This window comes from Molothrus aeneus, chromosome 19 (genome assembly GCF_037042795.1).
Source record: "Molothrus aeneus isolate 106 chromosome 19, BPBGC_Maene_1.0, whole genome shotgun sequence".
Taxonomy (NCBI): Eukaryota; Metazoa; Chordata; class Aves; order Passeriformes; family Icteridae; genus Molothrus; species Molothrus aeneus.
Genome location: NC_089664.1, coordinates 3677748 through 3703799, shown reverse-complemented (window position 1 = coordinate 3703799; position 26052 = coordinate 3677748). Strand labels below are relative to the sequence as shown.

The 26052-nt window shown below is 47.6% G+C and overlaps 1 protein-coding gene across 1 annotated transcript in view; it reads left to right on the top strand.

Moving 5' to 3' along the window:
* ASTN2 (astrotactin 2) overlaps nt 1-26052 on the top strand; it is a 351752-nt gene that overhangs the window by 296875 nt on the left and 28825 nt on the right. The window contains exon 20 of the mRNA XM_066563103.1: nt 20518-20659. Coding sequence (XP_066419200.1) covers nt 20518-20659 — 142 coding nt within the window. The remainder of the gene's footprint in view (nt 1-20517; nt 20660-26052) is intronic.

The following is a 26052-nucleotide window of genomic DNA, read 5'->3' as shown; positions in this document are numbered from 1 at the left end:
TGGACAAATCCCCTGTAACAATAGGAAATGTTCCTTGGTCTCTCATTGTGTCTGTCTTTGGGAAGGAGGAGAAGGCGTTGACGACAAGCCGAAGAGCTCTGATATTCCTCCCGGACAGCTGATTAATTCCATCCTCTGCATCCGCTCCGGACCATCCCGCCCCGCCCCGCGCCTTCTGCTTTTTATTGTTCTCTCCACCTGGCTCCCTCTGGCAAGGAAGCTGATGAGAGTTTGTGCCACGTGGAGCTCCAAATGGAAAACCCAAACTGCAGGAGCCTCCTCTCCCCCCGCGGCCCAGGCCCAGTGGCTCTTGCTGGAGGAGGAGGAGGAGGAGAGGCTGCACCTTCCTCACAGCCAAGTCAGAGCACTGGAACGGAGACACAGCATTCCTCCCCAGCACGTCTGCTCCTGCCTGGGAGAGACCAGACCCTGCCTTTTCCCACTCCTTCCCCCACCATCAGGGCAGCTCCTCTCTTTGCTACAGAGTCACTCTCACACTCAGACCTTCTTCCTACATGTATGGGCACATTCCTCCTTAGAAATGTCCAGGATGTGCCCACCCTTGCTGGCTGAAGAGCCCCCTGTGCTCATTCCTTCTCCTGCTCATGTCATTTGTTCACTCAGAGGTGACATGGCCAGTGTTGTGGTGGCTCACACATGCACAGGGGTTTGCACACTCCCTCCCTCACTTCCAGTCCTTGCCATTCCCTCCCACCAGACTCCTGCTCCCAGCCTCACCGCTCAGCTGTGATCCATGGAAGAGGAGGGAAAAAAGAGAGACAAGGGCATTTTGATTATGGAGTTGATTTATTAGAATCATTTTAAAACACAAAGCCATCTGTGTGCCTCTTCCCCATCCAAGATTTATAAAAGACGAGACCATCCATCTGACCCCCAGCTCTCCCTCCCTTCCTCTTCCCCGCCTCATCCTCGCCTTCCATTTTCCTTTGTGGCTCTCTTGCCAAAACACTTGCCCATACTTAATTCTCCTCCCAGAGAGACAATGCTTTGCATTCTTGCATTGGAAGCCAAAAAAAAAAAAAAAAAAGAAAAAAGAAAAAAAGACAATTCTATTCTGTCTCTGCTCTGCTGAGTTACTTTCCCAAGAGTCTGTGTTTAAAAACAAAAAAAAAACAAAAAAAAAAGAGATAAAGGAAAAGGCAAGTTGGTGCTGAGAGGTGCTGGAACATCACTGTGTGGGGGTAGCTTTTCCATTCACTCCACATATCAAACAGCCACTGGCAGGCAGTCCCCAGGCGGGGCGTGTGGGACTGCAGCCTCTTCCAAAGGGCTCACCTTTAGGGCGGAAAGACACTTTTGGACTCTGTCTCCCATCCTTCCTTTTGCTCCCCTTTGAGGGCCTTGGCTCAAGCCCCAGTTTTCAGGGGTTGAGGTGTGCTGACAGATTCTCCAAGTCGGAGAAGCCAGCGGCTGAAGTCCAGAGCAGGAGGAGAGCTGAGGTCCGAGTTTCCTGGACTCGCCTTGTGACAAGCAGGAAGAGGCTCAGCCCTCCTCTTCCTCACTGCTCTGCTTGATGTCACTCCAGCATCCCTGGGGTACTGGTGTCAGAGGAGCTGTGTTGAGACCCCTCTTGTCCAGGCCCCACCATGACCAAGTCTTTTCACCTCTCTGTGCCTCCGTGTGTTCCAGATCACCAATGCTTTAGGCATTTCTGTGGTCACCAGAAAAAATTGAGGACTTTTATATGTCACCCTTCTCACAAGGTTGGCAGGTTGGAAGCAATCTAGAGCTCTGGAGCTCCTGGAGCTAAAGGGAGTATTAGCATGCAGTTAAAGGAAGTTTGAAATTACCTAACGCATGTTCAGCCTTTTCTTATTTACACATCAGGGAAGCATTTTCCTCAGTTTCAGCACATTAACTTGTAGCCAATGTCCAGCATTCAAAGTCACAGTGATGGTGGGAAAAGGCCACGGCTGATGGTGATCTCAAATCTGAACAGCACTGTTTTGACTTTGATTTTATTTGTGTGTGCTTGGGTACAAACAAAACCTTTCTGGAGTTTGTAACTATTCTTTTGAACTTCTTTTTTCCATATAAATCTCATTTTTATGTTGTTAGTGATTCCCATATGAGATCTGACATTTGTTATTTGATACTGGCAGAGGAGAATGAAACCTATTAGAGGAGGCTCATGGGTTCAACGGGATCCCAGGGAATAAGAGCAGGGCTTGTGAAAAGGCCTGAGGATTTAGTGTCACTGTCATCTGCTCGAGCTTTTGAATCTCTTTCCTGACCCCTTTCTATCCACAGAATTGTCTGTCTTCAGTTTTCCTGGTTCCAGGTGTATATTAATTGAAGCTGATGACTTACCCGCTTTGTTGGACACTAAATCACCCAAGTGCTGAGTGTCCTCCAGGACCTCTTCACAATTCCCTTATGCCTTAGAAAAAATAGGCATAACCTCATATATTTCTTTTGGAAAGAGGCAAAAAAGGAATTTTACTAAGAGCACAAAACTACCTTGGTTTGTGTGGCGCCTCTTTGCCCCAAGGTTCCTCTCACTCCTCTTCAGGAAAGACATCTTGTAGAGGAAAGGCATTACTCATCTGGCCTACAATCTATCAGGAATGCTAGGAAAGAGCTGGAAGTCATGGTCTTCCAGGCCTGGAGCTAAATAGCCCTGCTTAGACCAGACTGACAAGGGTCCAACCAGCAGCTTTCCCACATCTACATTGAAATACCCGGACATGAGGAGGCCTTACATGTGATTCCCCCATTTATAGATCCCAAAACCAGTGAGGTCATGAATCTTATAGTAGGATCAGAGTGCAGAGATCCCTGCTTGCTCCATGAATGCAGATGGAAAAAAGGGCATTTCTGGGCTGTATTCCTGACATGCTCAGCTTGTCCCCTCTGCTGTCTCCTGAGCGCGCCATTCATCTGCGTGTCCAGCCCAGCGCTGCTGTCTCGCGGATTAAACAGCTGCCACGTCCCACCCTCGAGGCAGCTGTGCCTCAGGGCTGCCTCAGGAGCACAGGGCTCTGTGCCCTGGTGCTGGTCCCACTGTTCCAGCAGGATGCTGCCGTGCCACGGGCACAGGTTTAGCTGGAGGGATGGGGCAGGACTGTGCCAGGCCATCCCCTGGTCGTCCTTCACACTTTACAGTCTGGTACAGAGATGGCTTTTCTCCTCATTTTTTTCCCTTTCCTTTTTTTTCTTTATTTTTCTCTCTTTTTTTCCTTTTTTTTTTTTTCCTTTCCATTGGTTGTTTGGATTAAGGGGCCTTAAAGGGGCCAGACATTTTTTGTGTTCTCTCATACCCTATAAATAACCGGCACCTCTCCAGTGCTCCAACTCCACCCTTCAGTTGCAGATTCCACTGTCTAGCTGCCACTGCTCTGCATGGCCTTTCACACTCTTCCTTTTTATTTAATATGGAAATATTAGTATTAAAAAAAACTCTTGCTGTCACCAATGCTCCAAGAGGAGGAGGGGGGGAAGGGAGAGAGAGGTGGGAGCTGGGCGGAAAGGACACAACCAGCCAAAAAGAGTATCTGAAGGAATGTTCTTCTCCCTCCCAGGTTTACAGCAATGCCTTTCCATCCAGAGTCATCTGTTTTGTTTTCCTTCTCCCTCAGCCTGAGAGTGCTGCTGCATTACCATGTAATGTTGCTTAATGGGACGAAGGCTTCGAGTCGGGACCACAAGCATAGCCCAAATTCCAGGCCAGCAATGTCCTGATGCCTGCGGTGTCTCATGAAAGCAGAAGACTTGCAGCCCTCTGTCTGCCCCATGAGTGGTCGGTTGGGGTTTTGTTTTTTCCTTTTTTTCCTTTTCTTCTCTTTTTTTTTCTCCCCGAGGGCATGCCGCCACCCTATCCGGGCAGGGATTTTGTAACCACCCGGCGTATCTGGGAGGTATGCATGGAATCTTCCAAGTGCTTGGTCAGTCCTCTGTGGTTTCCTTTGAGCAACTGCCCACCCTGCCAGCTCCCACCACCCCTTCCCAAGCCCCCTGACATGCAACCGGTTGCGCCACTCGTGCCAGAGTTTCACATGACAGTTGTCTCCTCTGGGTTTCTCTCTGTTCCTTCCTCCTGGCACGTTTCCTGGTGCTGGTGAAGGAGCAGAGGGTAGGAGCCCTGAAGACTGAAGCTGTCCTGAAGACCACAGAGCAGACAGAAATAAAGAACAAACTGTTACTTACCAAATGTCCCCATTTAGGGAGTGAGGTGTAAGCCCCACTCGGTTCTAGGTGGCACAAAGAATTTGAGTGAGGGAAGTGGGATACTCCAGCAGATGAATTTCTGACTCCTTGCTCTGAGGAGTTATTCCACCAGCATTTAATCTCTCATGATTTTTTATTTTTCTGAGCACCCATCTCTGGGATAGGGAACTCTTGTAATTCCCATTTAGGGAAGGCAGGGTTGAAGCATACAGCCCTGGAGAGAAGAGTTGGATTGAATGTTGCTCTTTGTCTGGGCTTTCCAGCCCAGCTAGTGCCTGTGGGCCAGAGTGGTGAGCTCTGACCTTGTGGGTGCCAGCTCTTATGGGGCAATGTCCATGTGGCTCTGCAGATGTGCTCTTGGTTATGCTGTCTGTGATTTTGTCTCTAAGTGGGTGGCACGTGGGCCTGTGGGATGGCATCTGATGGTCCTCCACCCCCCCTGCCACAGGGACACCTTCCAATGTCCCAGGTTGCTCCAAGCCCCATCCAACCTGACCTTGGATACTTCCAGGAATGGGGTAGCCACATTTCTCTAAGCAACCTGTGCCAGGGCCTCACCACCCTCACAATAAAGAATTTCCTCCCAATATCTCATCTAACCCTGCCCTCTGGCAGTTTGAACACATTCCCCCTGTCCTGTGACTTCGGGCCCTTGTCACAAGTCCCACTCCAGCTTTCTTGGGGAAAAAACACCTGCCTCAAAAAATCCAGTCCTAAGTGCTTTGTGTGTTCAGCTTTTCTCTTCCCTGCTCACCACATCCTCGTGCAGATGCACACTGTCCCCATCACCTCTCTGGGAGCCACCAGCTGTCCTGTCATCCATCCCTGCAAGCTGCACAGGATGAGGTGTTACCAGCAGACAACCTGGGTGATGACTTTTGTCAGTTAATCTGGCTTTCCTCCCCTCCTTCTCTTCTATTTCCATCCCCAAAGCATGGCAGAAAGCACCACTTGCTGTCAGGTGGTTTCCATAGGCAGGGTGACATCAGCTCCTTTTATTTGGAATAGTGCTTTACAGCCATCTTTTTAGGGCCTGTTTTCATTAAAAGTAGCTTTTGAAAATGGTTAAGTAATAATTTTCTAAATTGGGCCCTGAGGTGTTCAGTTTAACAAATTCTTATTTATTTTTGATAAGGAATACATGCAAAGGGAATGGAAAATGGCCAGGTTGGAGCAGGCTGGATGTTAATTCCAGTTCAGTGTCCCCACCATCTTTGTGGTCATGGTTCAGTCATGTCCTCCTTTGCATATTAATTAAACTGATGGGTCAGTAAGTGTTATAAGTACAGACTTGGACACTGGTTGTTTTTTTGCTTCTGCAGTGTTGCTTTTGCAACATTTGTTTAGCTTTCATTCAATGCATAAAATATGGAGAGAACAAAAAGCTCATGCACATTGTATCATGTAATTAGACGAGTAACCAGATGTTAATTAATATATGAACATCGTTTTTATTTCCAATCGTCTGGCTGTGGTTTGAGCAAACCTATGTCCCCCAGCTGTTGCTACATGAGACACAGCCAGAGCAAAAACAGAGCTCGAGTTCAGCTGCTGTGCTCCCAGAGCACAAACCATTGCCCCAGCTGAAAGAGGAGATGCTTTGGGGATGTGCTGTCCCCAGCCACAGCACTGTGACATTCTCCTGCTATCCAGTGGAGGGCAACAGGGGACACGCTCCCAGCTCTCTCCTCCAGCCAGTTTGGGAACCCAGAGGTGCCCTGGACTTCCCTCCTGGACACCACAACCCAGTGGGATTTCAGCTCCTGAAGAGTTCTTCATTATGGTCTCTGCTGTTTTTATCTTCTATAAGTAACACAAAAGAATAGTGATTGTATTAATGTCAAACTGGTTTAAAGCTTCTGCTCTGTTTCCTTGATATATAAATGTTTAAAAAATGTTATCTTAGCTTCTTCAAACACTTACTGCTGATATTATGGTGGTTTTAAACTTAATAGTGGTTTAAACACCAGCTATGTGGCTCATGGATGAGTCCCTGGAGCTTTCCAAAATTCTGCCTGGAGCAGCCATGCCCTGTCTCCACATTTGGTCCCACTTTGAAGAGGCTCTGTGATTTGCTGTCGAGGCAGAAATTATGTAGTGGGCCACCACATTCAGCCTTTTGCTCTCAAATTATTTGATTCTTCCTAATTTCACCTGGAAGATCCTTTTAAAGAGATCCAAGAACTTCCTTTCCTTTTCTCCAGTTCCCATGTGGTTTTGCTGAGACCAGCCAGTACATCCAGGTATTCCTCCTTCTCCTCCTTTGTTTCTGTCTGGAGAAGTTCCTGCTAACAAAAGAACTATCTTATGACCATCTTTAACCTAATTTGCATTTTTTAAATATTAAAATTCATTCAATTTCATTGCTCTAGCCCTCAAGTTATTTTAATTTCTTTTGACTGATCCCCTGCTGTCTTAATAATGCACCACTTCACCGGTGCTAAAACTATTGCTGTATTTCCAGTGAGAAATGAGATTGATTACAAGGCTGATCATTGAGGAGCTCTGGTAGTGATAACTCAGTTTGCATCACTCTCTTCTCAGCATTGCCCATGTTCATCTGTCCATACTCAGTCCCTTACCTGCTGTATAATTCTGCTAATTCCCATTTTTTTCAGGCATACCTAATAATTACCTGTGTCACATCACGGTGCCTCTGGATACCCAGATAAATGAGATTGTACCTCAGCTCTCCTGTCTGGGGAATGAGCTGTCTCACTGAAGAAATGCATCAGGCTCATCTTACACAGTTTACTAAACCTGGGGTTGTGGTTTATTCTCCTTGTCTTCATCTCATTAAAAAAAGGAAAAAAAAAAAAAAGAGGGCTCTATAATGACATAAATTTCTCTCTCAAGGCTACACCTGTGCCTTGAATATCAGCAAGGAAGGCTGGGCTATCCAGCCTCTTTGCCCATCATGTGTCCATGGAAGAATTTACTTTCTCCAAGCATCTCATCTCCTGCTAAACCAAGATGAAAGCCCGTGACTCTCTCAAAATTGTCTGCAAACTCCCTGACACTCTTTCACTTTTCTGCTTTTCCTTCCCTCCTCCCTCCACCCCTCCCTCCCTCCCAGTAGCTGGCACAAGGAGAATAACAGTGGAATCACCCACATTGCTGTGGTCTGAGCAGGTTTGTCTCATATTATGTCTAAAAAAATACTAACAAGAGAAATGGAATAAGAGGTCATTGACAAACTTGGCAAATATTTGCCTCCCTTTCCCTTTCCAACCACCTGGCTCCCACAGGAAAATTTTGCCCTCAGACCAGTGCATTCAGGAAATAAACACTTGGTTTATTTTCCTGGGGGGAGGAGGGGGAGAATGAAAATAGCATTAAGGAGCCTGAAGTCCACCCCTCATATTTTGGGTGGCTGGAGACAACTGCCACCCTGAGCCATGGCTTTTGTCTGTGCCTTCCTGTCATAAATTATCACAGAAGTGGCCAGGATGGCTTTGAATGGTGCCCATGAGCCCACCTTGATGAACTGGAGTGCTTTTCCACACCTGTGGAGGAACTGTGTATCTAAAAAGCTCCAGAATTAAGAGACTGAGTCTTCAGTCTGATCACTGCGCTTGAAAAACTGAAACAGCAGCAATGGGTAGAAGGAATGGAGAGAAGGAAAACCAAGGATGTAACAGTGCCTGCTCAGTGGCACTCAGTTCTCTGGCCCAGTTGACAAGGTGGGGATTGGTCAAAACTTAAATTCAATGATCTTGGAAGTCTTTCCCAAGCCTAAAGATTCCATGATTCTGTGATGCTTGCCTGACACCTGGCCAAGGCCACATGGCATCCCAGCTCCCTGCAGCTCCTCCAGCCCAGCCTTGGCTGCTCCCTGCCATGGCTTTCACTCCAGGTGCTTGCTGGGCAGAAATTGTTCCTGGGATACCTTGTGGTGGCATTCTTCAGTCCTCCAAGGATGGAGCAGTGCATCCCACTGTTCTCTTAACAACACTGACTAATCAATTATTACAAAGGGGATTGGAGGATTCTAGGGTGGAAACTACTCCCCAGGCCACCTAACTCACACCTCAGCAGCCCAGGCTGTTCTCAAGGCACAGCAAATGCTGGAGAGATCAGACCTGCTGCTGGCAGGCTCCAGGAGTGGGACCAAGGCTGTTTTACCCATGTGTGTCTGAGGTTCTGTGTATATATATATATATATATGTATGTGTATAAAAAGTGCATGTGTGTCTGTGTGTGTGTGTATTTTACTATGTTAAGCCATAAACTGTATGGGTTAGGTATGAATTAGAACCTTATAAAATGTGTTTACTCATTCTGTGTAACTCAAAGCAGGGATTAAACAGTAGGAAAAACTGACCAGGAGAATTTTCCAAGCAGAAAAAGTTTTACAGCTCTCATTGTGAAGTGCAGAGGGAGGACTTTTTTGGTTTTTGTTCCCCTTTTTCTGTGTTTAGTTGGGGTTTTTTTGGGTTTTATTTTTTTTTTCTTTTCAGGGCAAGTATTTTCTGTTTGAATTTTTATGCTTATTAGATAAAAGGAGGGTGAGGAGGGCAGCTGAAGAGGAAGGAGGAATGGAGGAATAGCAGGAGAGCATTCTGGCAGGCAGAATTCACCCCAGGTACCTGAGCCTCATATTCTCCTCTCCATCTCTTGTGACAATGTACTTTCTATGCCAGTGGCACCCAGGAGGGCCTCCCCATGGCATGCTGTGCTCCTAAATAGGCCCTGCTTTTCTCATCTCCTTGAAGGCATTTTTTATAAGGCAAACAGAATCACATAATGCTGAATTTAAAGGGAATGGGTGTGGGAAAGGAGCAGTGGAAGCAGAAGCAACAGGGAGATGAGGCTCTCTGTAAATGAGCATCTCAGGAAGGGGAGAAGAGAGAGCAGCAGGAAATGGGGATGGATTGAAGTCTTACAGACTGCTGGCTCTCCTTCTCATAAGGAAAGTCTGGCCAAAGCAACCAGTGAATAACCTCAGCATTATCAAGTGAGACATCCTAGGTCAGCTGAGTGATGTTTGATAAAGAGCAAGGTGTCCTGCAACATGGAACCATTTAATTTATGATTTCCTTCTCTTCTTTGATACAACTTTGGTTCTGCATCCTCTGTTTGGTCGCTTCTACCTTGTAGCTCTTGCTGCCTTGGTGAATCATCCCTGTCTGCAGGACCTGTAATCCTTGTGCAGTTAACAGAGCCTGACTCATTCTCCTCTACATGTTATTTCCACAGAAGGTTGGGTTTGGGTTGTTGGGGTTTGGGTTAGGTTGTTGGATTTTATTTTTTTTTTCCACTTGACTTTATGAACATTTTCCAGGGGACTAGAGAAAGGGAAGGGAGAAGAGAGACCTGAGAGGGTTCATTGTTTGGGCAATTTTCCCTACTGCTAAATGTCAACATCCTATGCTTGATGCTTCGGATATGGAGTAGCAGGGCTTCTATTTCAGGCTTTGCAAGGGATGGGAGAGACTCATCTTATCTCTCTAACATGGCCCGAGTGATGTTTGGGTTCTATTTAGGGATTTGAAGAAAAGAGGGAAGTGATAACCTCACTGCATGAGCTCTGGGTTGGGTACCTGGCCCTGGCTTCCCTCATCAGCTCAGATCCTGGAACAGCCCTGGAATCCATTTACCACTTGGCTTAATCCTGCTCTGTTCATTCTGGAAATCTGTCTTTTGTCATCTGAGTGGTCAGATGTTGCACAGTTGCTGGTGATGACACGTCCCCAAAGAACCATCCTGGAGGGATCAGTGGTCCTGGGGGTGGGAAGTGTGCCCAGATACCTCACTTTGCCAAGGACATTTAGGAGTCAAAAGGCTGCTCCCACCACAGAGATGGGCTCCCAGGGCATGTCATTCATCACATCTGATTACTAACATCTCCCCTTCCCTGTGGAGGACAGGAATGATTTGCTGTGGTTTCCAGGATGACTTAAAATTGGGAGCAGAAGGCATTGCCAGGCCAACATCCTGCTGTGTGCCACTGGCAGGTGTCCTCAGTGCCTGGAGGTTGCACACTTGTAAGAAAGGATTCATAGTCCTTTAGGGATGAAATTCAGCTATTAGTGGGGAGAGAGCTGGATTTGGCTTCTGGTTATAGACTCAGATTTGCCTTTTCCCTGCTATATTGGAAAAGCAATTTCTCTGCACCCCTGCTCCTTTGCCTGTGGTCTGTCCTGACACTGTGACACAGGTGTGACACCACTCGAGTCTTGCCTGAGGGGTGTAAATGACACTCTCAGAAGTATTAATGGCCTATGTGGAGTCTCCACATGTCAGACACCTCATTGACACTAGTTTGGTCCTTGAGATCACCTCAATTTAAGAAATTGAGGATTATATTGTGTAAACAGAGGGTCTGTGCAGGGGGGCAGGAGATCCTGTCTTGCCTTGCAGTCTTAGTGAAAAAGATGGAGGGATTGCTGAAGTGATGATGGGTGCTGAAGTAACTCCTCGCAAGCAAGAGATTCCCAGCTCTTTCCTCATTTCTTGAGCCTTCTAATGGATGAAAACTGTGAAGAAAAGTGTTAACTCCATTATTATAAAATCAGTAAGTGAATGATTAATGAGCTGTGTTAAGAAAGCTGCTGTGCAGGTACTCCAGTAATTTAGGTAATTCCTTGTTCAAGAACTGATGTCAACTCTTGCATATTTTTAGTTCTGACCAGGTAGGTCTTTTCTAGCTTCTGAGCTGGGTCAGATAATGGCTTATTTTTTTCAGTTTTATCTTGGTATTGCCTTTGGCTTCTCTTGTGATGCCTGCTTGGATAGATGGAGAGTTATGGGAAGAGGCACAGCCAAATGAGAGGCTTTCTCCTCTGAGTCTGAGGTAACAACGTATCTACAAAAATATTTAGAACTCGCTGTGTTTGCACAAGTTTTAACCTCGGTTCTGCAAGCATGTACATTAGTTTATCTGGCACACAAGTGTAATGGAACAACTCACATGAGTAAAGCTAAACATGTGTAAATGTTTGCAAGATATGGGTCAATAATTCTTTGGAAATCATAGCAAACCAACCCTCTATTTTCTTATACAGTGCTGGTCTCTAGTCTGCCTCAGACAAGTGATCAAGAATATCTGTAATAATCATTATGGTGTCCTTGTTCCAAAGAGCTCACAGCCAGGATGCAGAAACTCAACAAGTGTAAATTGTTATTGTTCCATTGACTTCAAGGGAGCTACAGGAGATTTTATGAGCTGAGGACCTGCCCTCCCCATTCTCAAATGTTCAAAATTGCAGAGGAGGGCCAAATAAGAGGTCTGCTTCCATGCAGGTTCCTCCATAAGGACCAATTTTTTAAGTCTTGGTTGGATAGCAGCCTGCAGGTTTGGCTGCAGTTAGGTTTGCTGAGTGCTTCGGAATGTGCTGGTCCAAAGTCTTATCAGTAATTCATCAGCATCTCTGCACATGACCTCTATTTAGAATAAATGGGGCAAAAAATATTTAAATATTTCAAGTGTTTAAATAAGTCTTTCTTTGAATTTGTTGCCATTACAGGTAGTGGTTTGGTCCACTTTCCAGGACCAGGCTGTGAGGTGTAAGGGACTGGGAACAGCGTCAGGCAATAGTGGCATTATAAAAGCCCAAAAATTCCACTTTCCCAATAAGTGCAAGGAGATATGAAGCACAGACTAATTGATGACTTTTCACCATAGGTTTACATGAATTTCATTTGACAAATTACCTGCCATAATTATGGTTTTAGCAATTAATTGCACACTGAGTTTAATTCTAGGGATTGTTCCTTTCGCTTCTTGCTGGTCTGGTATTTCAATATTTGTGGCCTTTCTTTAGGAAGCTTCCCAGGATTTGTCCACAGACATAGCTCATGGTGAAAGCTGCATCCCTTCAAATTTAGCCATCTGAATCCCAGCAGAAGATGGAACCTCCCAGCCCTCTGGACTGGTGAAGCTCAGGTCCTTGGTGCAGTGTTTGCATCCAAAATTTGGTGGTCATTTTTAGATAGTAGCTCATTCCCTCAGGAACTACAAAAGTGCCCTGGTGCATTTAAGGAGAGTGAGTTTGTTATTCAGGTTTTGTTGCCATCTCTGCAGTGTCACTGCACTGTCAGTTTGTGGTGGATAAAGTGGCTCTGGGGCTGGAGCAGGGCTGGTGGGATTCCTGGTGAACATAAGGCTCCATGCAGTCCTTGAATCTGCCACAGGCTGCCAGCTATGGGCCTTGGGGACCACAAGCACTCTGGACCATTGGTGCTTTGTTAGAAATCTCTAATTTAAAAGAAGCTAAATATAAAAGAAAGCAAGAATGAGGATGGGAATGAGATCTGTGGCGATGAGAGTGAGAACTCGCTCTGTGGTGATGGACACAATCCTCTGCCAGACAAGAAGGATCTGAGGAACAGAGCTTTGCTTCGTGCCTGCACAACTCCCAGTACAAATGGGCTCCCACTTTGCCTTGAAATCAAGTAACTATTTTAACATGCTGCAGAGCCCCAGACAGACCCCAGGGAATAGAGACATTCACTTGGACTCTGCACCGTGCTAATGTGAATACGTGGCTCTGAGATTGGAGCTGGCTCATGCCTGGATGTCTCTGAGCGTAGCAGAGTCAGCTCGTGTCTGGCTGGGGCTGACCCTTAGCAACCTAGTGAACCTTGAGAAATCCTGGAGGGCTCACAACACAGAATGAAATGCTTTAATTCCCCCTCTCCTCCAGCAGCACACTGCCTTGGGGATGCGTTTTTACATCAGTGAAAGCATTTTTTCTGAGGTCTTAGATATTGACTGTGAAAGACCTGTGATAAGCAGTCTGTGAAGAGCTCAGATGAAGGAGCAGGGAGTCCTATTGATGACCCTGAGAGAAGAATACACTCATGATTAACCTTGTGCATCATAGAACATTGCAACTCATGCAAATTAAGATCCTTTCCCTCTTTTTGACTAGCTCTCTTGATGAGAACAGCTCATCTTTCAGTTCCACTTGGTGACTCCATGCAAGTTCCAGCCCTGAAGAGCTTAAGAGCCAGTGAAGGCATTTAAGTGACTTCTGTGACCCTGGAATGCAACTTTTGCTCTTAGCTCAACTAAAGCCTTGCTCCTTAAATTTAGCCATCTACAAGCGCTGTCTTTTTCCATCATCAGAGGACCTGGTGATGGAAACCTAGAGGAGATGGAGGCTCAGAGAAGATGGAAGCCCAGAGGAAAGCTCTTCATCATTATTAATATGCCTGGTAGCATACACACACAGGAAGAAAATTCCCCCAAAATTCACAACTTCAAAAAGGTGAAGCTTTTTAGGGAATTTGCACCTTTGTACAGGTTGGGAAGTGAAGCACAAGCTGTGCCAAAAGTTGCAGTATAATCACTGGCTTTTCTGCCTCAGCCTAGACAACCTGTGCCCAGACAGAGAGATTCCTGATGGATGTGTCTTTGAGAAAAGCCATGGCAAGGAAGTTATTTCTGAAGCTACAGGGTTTTGGGGCATGGAATTTAGGCTCCCATCTAACATGAGAGGCGGGTGTGCACGGATGCTCCCAGAATGTGGGCAGAAAATTTTTAGTAATAACTGGGCCTTTTTTATGTCTTTTATAATCTGGCAAGCCATGCAGGGAAGGAGGTTTTGACATCATTCCACCAGGATCAGTAGGGATGGTTTGCTTTTAATGATCTAGGCAGCGAGACAGACCATCTGCTGATGTAAATCGGAACAGCTCCGTCGCCTGAAGTTATGTTACACTAATTTAAATCAGCCCATCATTTCCAAGACAAACCAACCACCTATCACTGCCTTCCCCCACTGAGTGCCAGATCCAAAGCACATTAAACCCAGGTACAACCTCACGGTGGAGGAACCACCCTGCAAAGCTGTGCTCCACATCCACTCATCCAAAAACCTGGTCCAAGCCTTCTGCTCACAGCCCTCCTCTGGTCCTCCCCTCCTTCAAGGGAAAGCCCCAGAAGAAGAGGAGGGTGAGGCAAGGACCCCCAAAAGGTGACAGACTTGAGGGGTCGAGCATGCCATTTGTTTCCTCATTTCAGGAACCAAAACCTGGCAAGGGGAAGTGGAGTAAGGTCTCTTTTTCCATCTGCTGCACTGGCATTGCTCTGGAGGTCACTGCTGGGGACGGAGGTCCTCGCTGGGCCCCATCTGCCTTCTCTTGGCTCCCTCATTTATGCCCACTTGGGCCTCTGACATTCTACTCTGTTTTTCTTTCCTTGAAAATGGATCGGGAATTGGGAGCCGCTGCGCAGGAACGCGCCTGTTCCCCATTACAGCTCCACCGGGGCTGTAACACGATCGTGCCTGCTCCATACCCACACAGATATTTATTTATCCATACAGCCTTTCTCCTTGTTTTCATTAAGTTAGGCAGAAAAGGTTAATCTTTCTTCTGCTAAAGCTTCAAAACCAACCAAACTAAATAAAATATGATTTCTTTCATTTCTTTTTTAAAGGACACTCTCTCTCTTTTTTTTTTTTTTTTTCCCTTAAGTACCAGAATGAGGTCACAGTCAGAGATGCCACAAGAGTAAATTGAAAACAGGTTGAAAAAAAGCAAAGGGGAGAAAGACAGGGAGAGAAAACCACAATCAGGGGAAAGCGGCCTGGTAACGTTGCAGGGTTGGTTTCATCCAACCCAGTAAAGAAGCTGTCAAGACAGAGACATTGGTGCCTTCCTACTTTCCCCTTTGTGTTCTTTCTAGGAATCTTGAAGGTGAATGGCAGCAGGGAGGTCTCCTCTCGTCTTAATTTCCACTTTGCTTTGCAGCGCCTGGGTTTTCTCCATTCTGCTCTTGGCACAGGCACATGGGCTGAAGGTGTGGGAACGCCTGTGAGGGTCCCAGAGCTTGCTTTTGCTCCTCGAGCCTCCTGGAGGCTGCTGGCCTGGCTCTCTTGTTTAGTCTGGTTGAACTCAGCGCCGTAGCTTGCCCTGTCCTCGCTGGGATGGTTGGTAGGTGATTCATCCAGCCTGCTGTCCGCAACTGGCACGGCCGCAGTGGAAGGACTGAGGCAGGCTGAGGCTGTTGGATGCTGTGTGCCAGTGCTCTGAGCCTGCTCCCAACAAATTCCCACTCCTCAGCCCCTGTTCCTGCCTGTCTGAGCCTCCTGCCATGAGAAATGTGCTCTCTGGAGAGCACACTGCCAGCTCACCCTTGCGGACAGGCAGCTGAGCTGGGGATGTCCTCCTCCTCCTCCTCCTCCTCCTCCTCCTCCAGAGATGGAGTTGAGTTCCTGGGTGGTTATCTGTTAGGGAAGATGAAACAGGAAAGCCTTATAAATAGGATTGCCTGGCAAAAGATTTTGAGAATATGGAAACTATAAGCAAGATTGAAATGAAAGCAAGCTTTGAGATCCCTCAGTTACTGAACAACTGGAAAACAATGGTGTGGCTGCTGAAGGTGATCCCCTTTTGATGGAACAACACCCTCTGCCTGCAGACAGGTCCAAGGGTCAGAGCAGACCCTGCCAGCTTGGCAGAAGGGCCCAAAGAGGAGTTTGTAGGGTTTAAAATGTAATACAGGATGGTAATGGAATGATTCTTATAGGCTGTATGGAATTGCTATAGGATTTGTATCTTGTACTCGATTGGTTAGTGAGAATCAGAATATTCAACACAGAAGAAGATTTATTGTATTGTAACGGGAACCTCGCTCTCTTACCCTTTTACTCTCTTACCCTCTCATCCTCTCTCCCCCTCTCTTCTCTCAGTCCTGCTCTGAGCTGTGCCTGGCAGCTCCCAGCAGGGCCCTGCCCCCAGGCCCTTTGCAATAAACCCCAAGTTCCAGCCCTGGCTGCAGAGATCTCTCATCTCCATCCATCCCAACCGTCCCATGCCCCGACCCCCCTACAGTTATCCCAGAGTGCCACCAGTGGGATGACCCCTGACTATGCCTGCTGTGGCCAGGAGAAGTCTGCAGAGCTTCCCAGAATGGGAATCCTTCTACAAGCTCCAAGTTTGCTGTCATTTTCCTCTGTTTTAAGGGCAGCCACACCACCGGAGTCAGTATAAAAGGTGCTTAGAAAACCAAAAAGAGGAGATTTGCCAAACTCCACAGCCATGCCTGTGGAAGAGGACAAGGCAGTAGCAAGGGAAGAGAAGGGAAATGCCACCTGGAGGGAGCTGCATCTTCCTGACAGTTATTAATAGAGCAGAGATGGATTTTCAAAAGCTGCCTGGGAAGTGGATAGTTTGGGGTATATGAGCCCTGGGAAGGCATAGAAATAAGAGAGAAGAAAGTCTTCCAAGGATATTAAGTCCTTGCACTTAGGAGCGTCAGCATCCCATTGCTGAGCACAACTGCCCCATAATTTGTAGTCAGTGAGCAGCAAGTGACATTTTTTTCTCTGTGCATTGCATTTTCCATAGTGATTTTGAGCTCTGCTCTGGGTTTTTTACTACTGAGAAGTGAACACAGGTGAGGCATCCTCATAGGAGCCAGTTATTTGTCCTTGATATCTGTAACAGCTTATTGCTTTATTTAGTGTGACATCAATTATTTATTACTATTAATGAAGGACACAGATGTCTGTCTGGTCAATAAAATATCTCCTACTCCACAGAGATGATCTACTTAGCTATCATTTACTCTGCAGAGAACCTTTGGATTCTTTCTGAAATTTAATAACACGAGCAAAGATACTCAGGCAATCTAGAAGGTTTGTGCTTCAGGGCTGCTTTGGGAGGCTGAAATCCTTCTTTATATTTGCTGGCGGGATGTGTGAGAACACAAGTCCAGATGGGAAAAAGAAGCCCCTTTGCTTTCCATCACGAGCTACTTATCCATGTAATCCCTTTTATAAAGTGATCAAACTCCTTCCTAAAAGATGGTTGGGTTATTTGCCCTTTGCAGGAGTAGACCAACTATTTATCCATGTCCAATTTACATCCTCTTGCCATTACTGCCCATTAACCTAACTATTGCTTTTCCATCTGAGGGCCTGCCCTGTTGAGGTGTTCACAGTCATGTGTCTCTATTTGGCCTTTTCCCCCCCTGTTTTTATTAGGGAATTTGGGCTTTTTGTTCTTTCCCTGTGACATCTTCTCTCCTTCTTTTCCTGTGCCTTGCTCTTGAGCACAGTTGAGGAATGCTGTGCACTTAGTCCCCATGTGGCCTCATGCAGTTGGGTCAGTGTTCTCCTGCTGCTGCATGATCCCAGGATGATTTTGCTTGGTAGGGCAACATTACTGGTCAGTCAAGTGGCCCAAGTGTCCAAAGCCAGGTTGGAGAGGACTTGGAGAAACTTGGTGTAGTGGAAGGTCCCTGCCTGTGGTTGGGGGTGAGGTGAAAGGGGCTGATCTGTCTTGTCCCTACCAATCCAAACCATTCTCTGATTTATGATAATTCTCTCACCATTCCACCAAAAGCAGCTGTTGCTTTAGCTCTGTTCCACTGACAAAGTCCCAGTCTAAATCTAGGGAATAACTTGTTTTCTGCTCCTAAAGAAAGCTTAGGAAATTCCCTTCCAGCTGCTCTCAGGGCACTGAGGACTGGAGGGTCTCTGCCTTCTCTTTTGTGAGATGAACAAACACAGTCTCTGTGTGCCCTGCTTTGTCCAGGGGAGAGCAGGGAACAGCAGCTCCCTGCACTGGCTGCAGACTGACAGCTCTGGGTGTCTGCCTTGTCCCCAGGGTGTCCCTTCCCTGTCTTTGCTCCATGGTCTGTGCAGTCTGGCACCGCCAGTGATCTCACTGCTGCTTGTACAGGTACAGAAAAACTCCCAGCCTTGGGGCTGAGGTTCCAGCATCTTTGTTAGCATCTATTTTGCTGTTTTCATAATAACCTCTTTGCTTGGCAGAGCCAACAAGAGGGGAGAGTTCCCCAGAGGTTCAGAATTGAGCAAAAAGCACCCTGTTGCTTTGTGGATTTTATTGCAAGGGTTTTGGCTCAATCCAAGTGGAGACAACTGTTGGCAGACCCTGCAATCTTCATTCCCTCCTGGGCAGGGGGACAGAAATGCACTCCATCCCCTGAGCAGGTCTGATCCATGGCAAACCAGACCACTGTGGGAAGCAGCTACTGCTGTGTGTCAGGGCAGTGCTCCCTGCCAGCCTGTTCCCTCAAAACTACCCAGAAAGACCATGGAAGAGGAGCTTTCAGATGTTAGTGCGTGTCCTAGAGAAAGTTAGCTGTGCAATTTTCACCATAGAATGGTCTGTATTGCAAAGGACCTGAAAGATCATCTCATTCCAACCACCCTGTCTTGGGCCTGTCCTGCCCTTCCACCAGACCAGGTTGCTCCAAGCCCCATCCAACCTGGCCTTAATACATTCTTTGAGTCAGTGGTTGCACGTGACATTTTCCATCTCATTTCCAGTCTCCTGCAAGTCTGGTTCCACCCTCTCCCTGTCTCAGCCCATCCCATCTCATCTCTTGTGCTCCCTGGCACAGATATCCTGGCTGATCCTCCTACCTGGGGGCTGCCCAGCCCAGATCTTGGACTCCGAGTCCCCTTGGCCTCACCCAGCTCTCACTGCAATCTCTGCCCACCTATTTTCTTTCCTAGCCCTCATCAGCTGCTTAGAGGAAGGTGTGAGATCCCACAGCATTCATCCATGGGATGATCTGTCCCCCCATGAGGCTTCTTCCTGCTCAGAAGGGAAGTTGCTTGAGGCTGGAAGAGCCTTCAAGCCCTTTGCTCTACTTCAACAACACATTCTGGTCCTGCTTCTTTGTTGGTGATTCATCAGTTTTGTAAGCCATGGCAGAGTCTGTTCTCAATGACTCCTGGTGACAGGGAGTTCCCCAATCCAGCCCAATGTTGTAGGAAAAGGGATGGAAATGAAAATTGGAAATGAGTAATAGGGGTTTGTTTGTTTGCTTAAACCATAAACCCAGAGCTGAGGGACTTGTTGAAGGCTGGGCAGCGCTCGTGACTTCCAGGCAGGGATTTTCCTGCTGCCAACCCAACCTGCCTGTTGAGCTGTCTTGGGATTTGGGACAGACCTGAGTCCAGGAGCTGGGTTGAGCTACAGAGACTGGTGACAGAGCTTCCTGAAAAAGTTTGGAAAGAACAAGTCGTGCTGGGAGCATTAAAATGAATAATTAAGGCTTGGATTCCTTCAGGGAGGAAAAGAATTTATTGCTGCTCTTTTCTCTAGCCAAGGGGGATATTTGTTACTGAGTTGTGTGTTTTGAGACAAGACGCAAATGCGGTTTAGGGGGCTGGGGATGAGGGGATTTTTTTCTTCTACCTGGATAATTCAGCTTCACAAGATGTTCTGGGCTGGTTACACCACTGCCTTGTTCCTTAGGGTCTGTACCAAGAACTGGTGCTTCGTTTCAGTACTCCTCAGTCACTTTTGCCTTTAGAAAGACAAAAGTGCTGAGAAGGGAATTCTCCTCCTCCCTCTGCTGCGGTGTCTTGACATTTCCACATGAACAAGGTACCCAGCACAGCAATCTGGGCCCAGCTTGGCTTACACCAGCACAGATATCACCTACAGCAGTCTTGCTCCTATTCCCACCACTGGGAACAGGGCACAGCCTGGGCAGATGCTCTGTCTTATTTTCCTCTGTGGTACCTCAGGCTTTCAGTTACACCAGTGTGAAATGGGAATTAAATGCAATGAGCTCTAACCAATAGACAGGCTGCCCACTGCGAGGAGACAGGTTGCACAGCAGTGGACAGTCATGCCCAAAAACCTTAATAAATGGAGCATTTTCAGTTTCAGCTGGGTCATGATCTAAGTGTTTAATAGGCTTTATAAACCAGAAGACTAAAAAGAAAGGTTTTTCAGTATTTTTAATTAGTGTGTTTTTTTATTTTGAGTGCTTATAAAAAAGCAAGTGTTCTTCAACATGACTGAAGGAGATCCAGTCAGAGCTCCAGGAGCTGGCAGCATGCAGATGAAAGGGAATGCAAAGCTACTGGCTATCATTAAATTAAATAACAAAAATAAAAATAAAACCATCACATTGATAGCAATTCCACCCAAGCACTAAACATTTTTTTTTTTTTTTTGCTGTTAACAACATGGCAGAAACACCTTTTGCTGTGGCAGGTAATATTTGGAAAAGGCCATGCCTTGTTTAAGAGCTGGACATGCAGCAAGGACAGGAGATCCCTGTTTAGCCAGGCTTCCAGATCGTCTGTAGCCCAGCTCTGGGTGGTGTTTCTGCACTGTGTGCAGTGAGGCCACACGTCCCCTCTGGGCTGTGATTGCAGCTGGCTATGGAGTGACTTAGCCCTGCACAGCTGGTGGCCCAGGTGTGTTCCCTCCTTGCTTTATCCATAGGTGACATTCTCCACACAGACTTGGGACGTGCCACAGCCAGCTGGAGTTTGCTGATTGCATGTCCTGCATAGAGATGTTCCTGCAGTGATTTTAAAGTGGTCAGCAGTAATTCTGTACCTGTGTTGATGCTCTGGTCTTGCTCCTCTCTTTGCTCTGCAGGAGAATCCTTGAGCTTTGCAGATGATTTGCTCTCTGGCCTGGCAACCTCCTGTGTGGCAGCGGGTCGGAGCCACGGAGATGTCCCTGAAACCAGCCTCTACTCAGTCATTTTCAAGTGCCTGGAACCAGATGGTCTGTACAAGTAAGGAGAGACACATGGGGAGCTGCTGGGGGCAAGGAGGGGTCTCCAATGCTGTTATTGAGTTGTTATTGACCTTTTTGGTCAGCAGTGTGGTACACCAGGCATGGGGCAAATGGTCAGAGTCTGCCTGATGCTTTGGGTGAAATGGAAAAGCAGTGTCTGCCTGTGCAGTGCTGGAGGCACTGGGAGTCTGTGGGACACTCCTGGATAACTCCTCCTTTCAGCATTCTGGGTTTCCAGGTCCATACCTGGTGAACAGGGTTGTCTCTGATGGATGAGCTGAGCTGATGTGGACAGATTGGAGCAAGTTTTCAAGTGCCTGGTGGGATGAAATAGATGTCAAAAGTGTGACAATATGAAATAGATGTCAAAAATGTGACAATATGAAATAGATGTCAAAAGTGTGACAGGTGTTTATAAGTTGCTGTTTCTCTTAGTAGGACATATTTGAGATCAGAGAGACACCAAATCCTTCTGCCCACTGCCCACACATTGTGGATATTTGACTCTTCTGAGGTACTTTTTGGGAGTTGAATTTTCTGTTTGAATCTTGTGGATTCATGAGTTTCCAGAGCAAAGGGATAATACCAAGAACTGAATTTTAATTTCTCCTTTAGAAACATTTGGACTGGGTCTGGGCTTTCCAATCTGGCTCATTAGCCAGGGCATCCTCTGTCTTGAGAGGGATATCAGGAGTCAGATCAGTAAGAGAGGAAAAATAGAGCAAAGAGGCAAGGAGACAGAGGAGAGACAGAGTGAGCAAGAGAGAAACACCCAGGGCTTAATGTCAGAGTGACTGCAATAATTAAAACACATTTTGTAGTGAGTAATGAAACTTTTTATGGGACCACAAAAGCATTTAAAGTGAGAGCTGGCAAATAGTCTGTCAGCGAGAACTTTTTAAGACCTTGATTAATACTTTCCCTCCACTGCTCCCCAGTTAAGTATGTTGACAGCCTCCAAAGCCTTTATTGCACATCCCTGGAGCAGGGCTGTCTCCAGGAGTGGGCTCCAAGTGGTACCTCTTGCCATTTAATAATATCAGACGTTTTCTTGTTGAATATCTATAATGCATAAATATAATTATTTATATCTCTGGGAACTGGGCTGCTCTGAAAAGGTGCCAGGGAGAGGCTGGAGCAACCACAGAGCTTGCTAGTAACCCAACACCCATAAAACTGGCCCTGTTGTGAGCTCTCAGCTCCCAGCTGCCAGGGGCACTGGGACAGGGAAGAGCCACTGGTTTTGATGGAGGCTGCTGCCGTGGTGAGCTCACAGAGCTGGGAGCCAGCAGGTCTGGCTCTTGGGCAGCCTGGGCTGCCAAGTCATCCTCCCCATCTGCCAGGCAGGGGTAATTGCACTCACCCGTCACTTTAGGGGCTCTGTGATCTAATTCCTGGTGTCTGCAAAGGGCTGGGAGAGCCTTGGGTGGAAGGCAGAGGGCTTTGTCCAGGGTTTTGTCATCCCTGTGGTCAAAGCCAGTCTTGTGCTTCCCAGCCCCCAGGCACATTGCCACGGAGGTGGTCAGCAGAGCTGGCAGTGCCCTGTGCCCTGGGCATGGGACAGCAGCTTTTGTGGGGAGCCAGGGCTGCAGGCAGCCAGCAGGCAGCTGTCCCCTGGCACCAGGGAGCTCTGGAGCTTGTTCTGTGTGGGGACAGGCCCCAGGGTGACACACAGCTCTGGCTCTGTCCCACAGCAGGGCTTGGCTCTCCACTCCTGGGGCGGTGCACGCAGTGCACATGGGTGGGCACATGTTCCTGTGGGCACCTCTGGGGCACAGACCCCTGTTCCTGGGCATCCAAAAGCATTGCTTGTAGGCACAGCCCAGCACCCCCTCCTTGCTGGCTGCTGCTGCTTGCCCCAGAGCACAGCATGGATTGATAAACCCCTGCTCCACTGCTGTGTCTGCCCAGCACACACCCTCCTGCTCCAACCTGGGCCCTGCCCAGCGTGTTTACTGAGCATTCTCAGCTACACAGGCACCCCCATTAAATATTCCTCTGCTCAAATGTCCACCCAGTTGCAACACAGCGTGAAGAAAGCCAGAGCAGTGAAATGTGAGGCTAACGCTGCTCTGCGCCCGCACAGACAGAACAACAACACAAAAAAACACGGGCACGGGGTCATTCCTTAAATTGAATTTCTTCTGCTTGTTTCATTCGTTTCTGTGGAAAAATAGCTATCTATAATAGCTCTGGGCTAGGTATAATCCTGATTATAGCCACTTGCAGGGCTCTGTGCTGTTCTCTAGGCTGGGAGGTAAGCACACAGTCTGCAGCATGTCTTCACAAACAAATTATTTGCTTCTGCAGTAGTCTGAGGGTATCACATAACCCTAGCAAGGGGACTGGGAGGTCATGGAAGCCTCTTCTGCCCTGCAAATGTGTCGAACATCCTGTCCTTTTCTTCTGTAGTACCTACAGCAATTACACTCTGCTGTGGACCATTCATTTGGAGTACTACCAGCCTGAGATCAAAGCTGGGCTGGGGTATGAAAACAAACCCGAAAAAATGTTCTACAAGCAAACAAATAAGCAAAGTCTGATTGATTCCTTTGCTTTCAAGACTTCTGTAATTCCAAAACATAAATGAACAAAAGGAGAACTAATTTCTTTGTCCTTTGCAGTTTCAGTCTGAGGAAAATATGTTGCCTGTCATCCCTTTTCTTCCCTTTGCCTTTAACACATTGGGGCTAAGATGCCAGTCCCTGCATAAAGGGTTTTCCAGAGCAAGTAGATCATGTCAACAAAGGCACATGCTCCAAAGGCTCATGTACATGTGTGGACACCCCTGCCAGTGTGCCACACCACACACAGGTGCCCATCCATGGAGATCCATGCTGCATGCCTGGGAATGTACTCCCAGGGACCTGTGCATGGGTACTGAGGATGGTCCTTGAAGACTGTTGAGTTTTGCTGCAGTTCTTAAAAAGCAGAAATCTTACATTCTTGTGAAATGGAGAAGGGATTGCTCTCCCCTGAGGTCAGCTGGACCAGAGCTGTCTGTCAAGCTTCCCCCCAGGTGGATCTGTAAGAGGATGAGGTGAGGAGGGCAGAGGGGATGTGGATGTGTCTGTGAAGTGCTCACCTTGCATGGAGCAGCCAGCCTGGACAGCAGCCAGTGCCACTCAGACGGATGGTTTGGGAGCCTTGGGAGCACCAGACATTGACAGGCAGCTCGTGATGAGCCAAAACCAAAACAACAGTGAGGAGGAAGGGCTCTGGCTTGTCTCAGAGATCAAACTCAGCTTAGAGGACTGAGCACCCCACAAACCCATCCAATCTCTTCACTGAGGAGGCAGGAGCTCCCCCTGGGCACCCCCCAGCCTCCCTGAGCCTTCATCCCAGCTCATCCATCTCAGCTCTCACCCCCATTGCTGGGGGAGTGCCTGGGGATGCTCATGGCTGAGCTGTACCTGCTTGGCTACCAGAAGGCAGCTTTGCCAGCCCAGCACGTTTGCTTCAGATACTTGGGGAGACACCAAGCATCCCACAGCCAAAAAGGGAAATTCTGGAAAGGGAAATGAAAAACCCCCTCCAGCTCCTCAATGGAGCTGCAGTGCAAACACACCAACCTCTTTCCTGCGCCACAGATACTATAATTATAGATTAGATTAAATCCCAATGTTTCACTTTATTTACATTCCTGACCTAGCCTATTCATTTCCAGTGTTTGTGCCAAGAATCAGCACAAAATTTACTGGAAATAATATGGAAGTCATCAGGATTCCTTCCAGAGCCTTTCCTTGGAGTGTGTTCATATGCTGTGAAGAAGCCTTTACATTCCCTCTGCTGGCTCAGATGGGGTTTCCCCAGGGTGATCATGAACCAGCCCAGAGGCTCTGGGAGAGCATGTTTCAGGGGTGTTGGAAAGGTGGAAACCTCTTCCTAGGGGTTGAAGATTGAGGACTCGAGGGAAGGGGGTTCAGTCAGAGCTCAGAATGGCAACACAAGGCTCCCCTCTGCAGCCAGCACCCACCAAGTCCTGCCCAGGCAGTGCCACCCTCTGCAGGGTCTGCAGGCCATCAACAGCATGCCCAGGCTCAGCTTGGGATAACATGGAACATCCCCTTTTGGTGATCTTAAGGAAAAAGGCAGAGGTGTGAAGCAGGGAGAGCCCATCAGAGCATGGAGAGGCAGGGGCTGCAATCCACAGGCTGAACGTGCTGGAGGAGCTGGCCCAGAGCAAGGCTGATTAATGCAGAGTGACCTCTGCCGTGTGCATAGCTGGGATAAAAAGTGGAACAGAAAACCCTTGGTGCTCAAGAGTGAGTTCATGCTGGCAGCAGTCCCCTGCTCCTTACATGATGCTAATTGTTGTTGTTGTTGGTTTTCTGTCAGGAAGACACGTGAGTGAGTGTCACAGACATGTTTTATGGAAAATCCTTTCCTTAGGATTTTTCCTCCTGAGAAGCTGAGAGGCCTCAGGAACAAAATGTAACCAATGGTTATCTGCTGCTGTGGAATGCAACAGGTGCATCTGGGATTGGTCTCATGTGGTTGTTTCTAATTAATGGCCAATCACAGTCAGCTGAGTCCGAGCCACAAGCCTTTGTTATCATTCCTTCTTTTTCTATTCTTAGCCAGCCTTCTGATGAAATCCTTTCTTCTATTCTTTTAGTATAGTTTTAATATAATATATATCATAAAATAATAAGTCAAGCCTTCTGAAACATGGAGTCAGATCCTCGTCTCTTCCCTCATCCTCGGACCCCTGCGAACTACGTCACAAGTGAGCACTGAAGCAATCAGAGACAGATCCCAAACAGCTCCATGGCATGGGTTAAAACACATCTGTTACAGCCCTTGGCCAGGTCCCCTGTGTGCACAGGAGCTGTGCTGCTTCACTGAATCCACCTCTCCCCTTCCACGTGCTCTGCAGCTTCCCAGAGCTGACTGCTGCAGGGCTGCTGTTTCTCCTCAGGCATTCCTGGCTTGCAGAAGCTCAAACAAGGCAAGTCAGGAGCTGATTTTGCTAAATCCTAAGCCTGTACCCCAAATGCAGGCTCATTCTTTCTCAGCACTTTGGGGTTGTGGCAGAGCCAGGCTGCCCTGTGCTGGCTCAGGTGTGTGGTTGTTTTTGCTGCAGTGAGTCCAGCACAGAACCCTGTGGGCTCACCTGGGCTGTGTGTGGATCACTGGCTTGCAGGGGGACTGGCCCCATGGAAGATGGGCTGTACAGGGAGCTCAGGGGCTCAGCACAAGGGTGTAATCTCTGCACTCATTTCCATGAAGTCCCATTTGTGGAGGTAGGTTGGGCTCTGGCTGAGGCTCCAGCATCAGGAGGATACACATCTAAAAACCACAGAGAAGACATTCATGGTTTTTTCATGGCCAGTCAAACCTGGGGGGCTGTTCCCAACTTCACCATTTACTCTGTTGAGTGATTTAGGG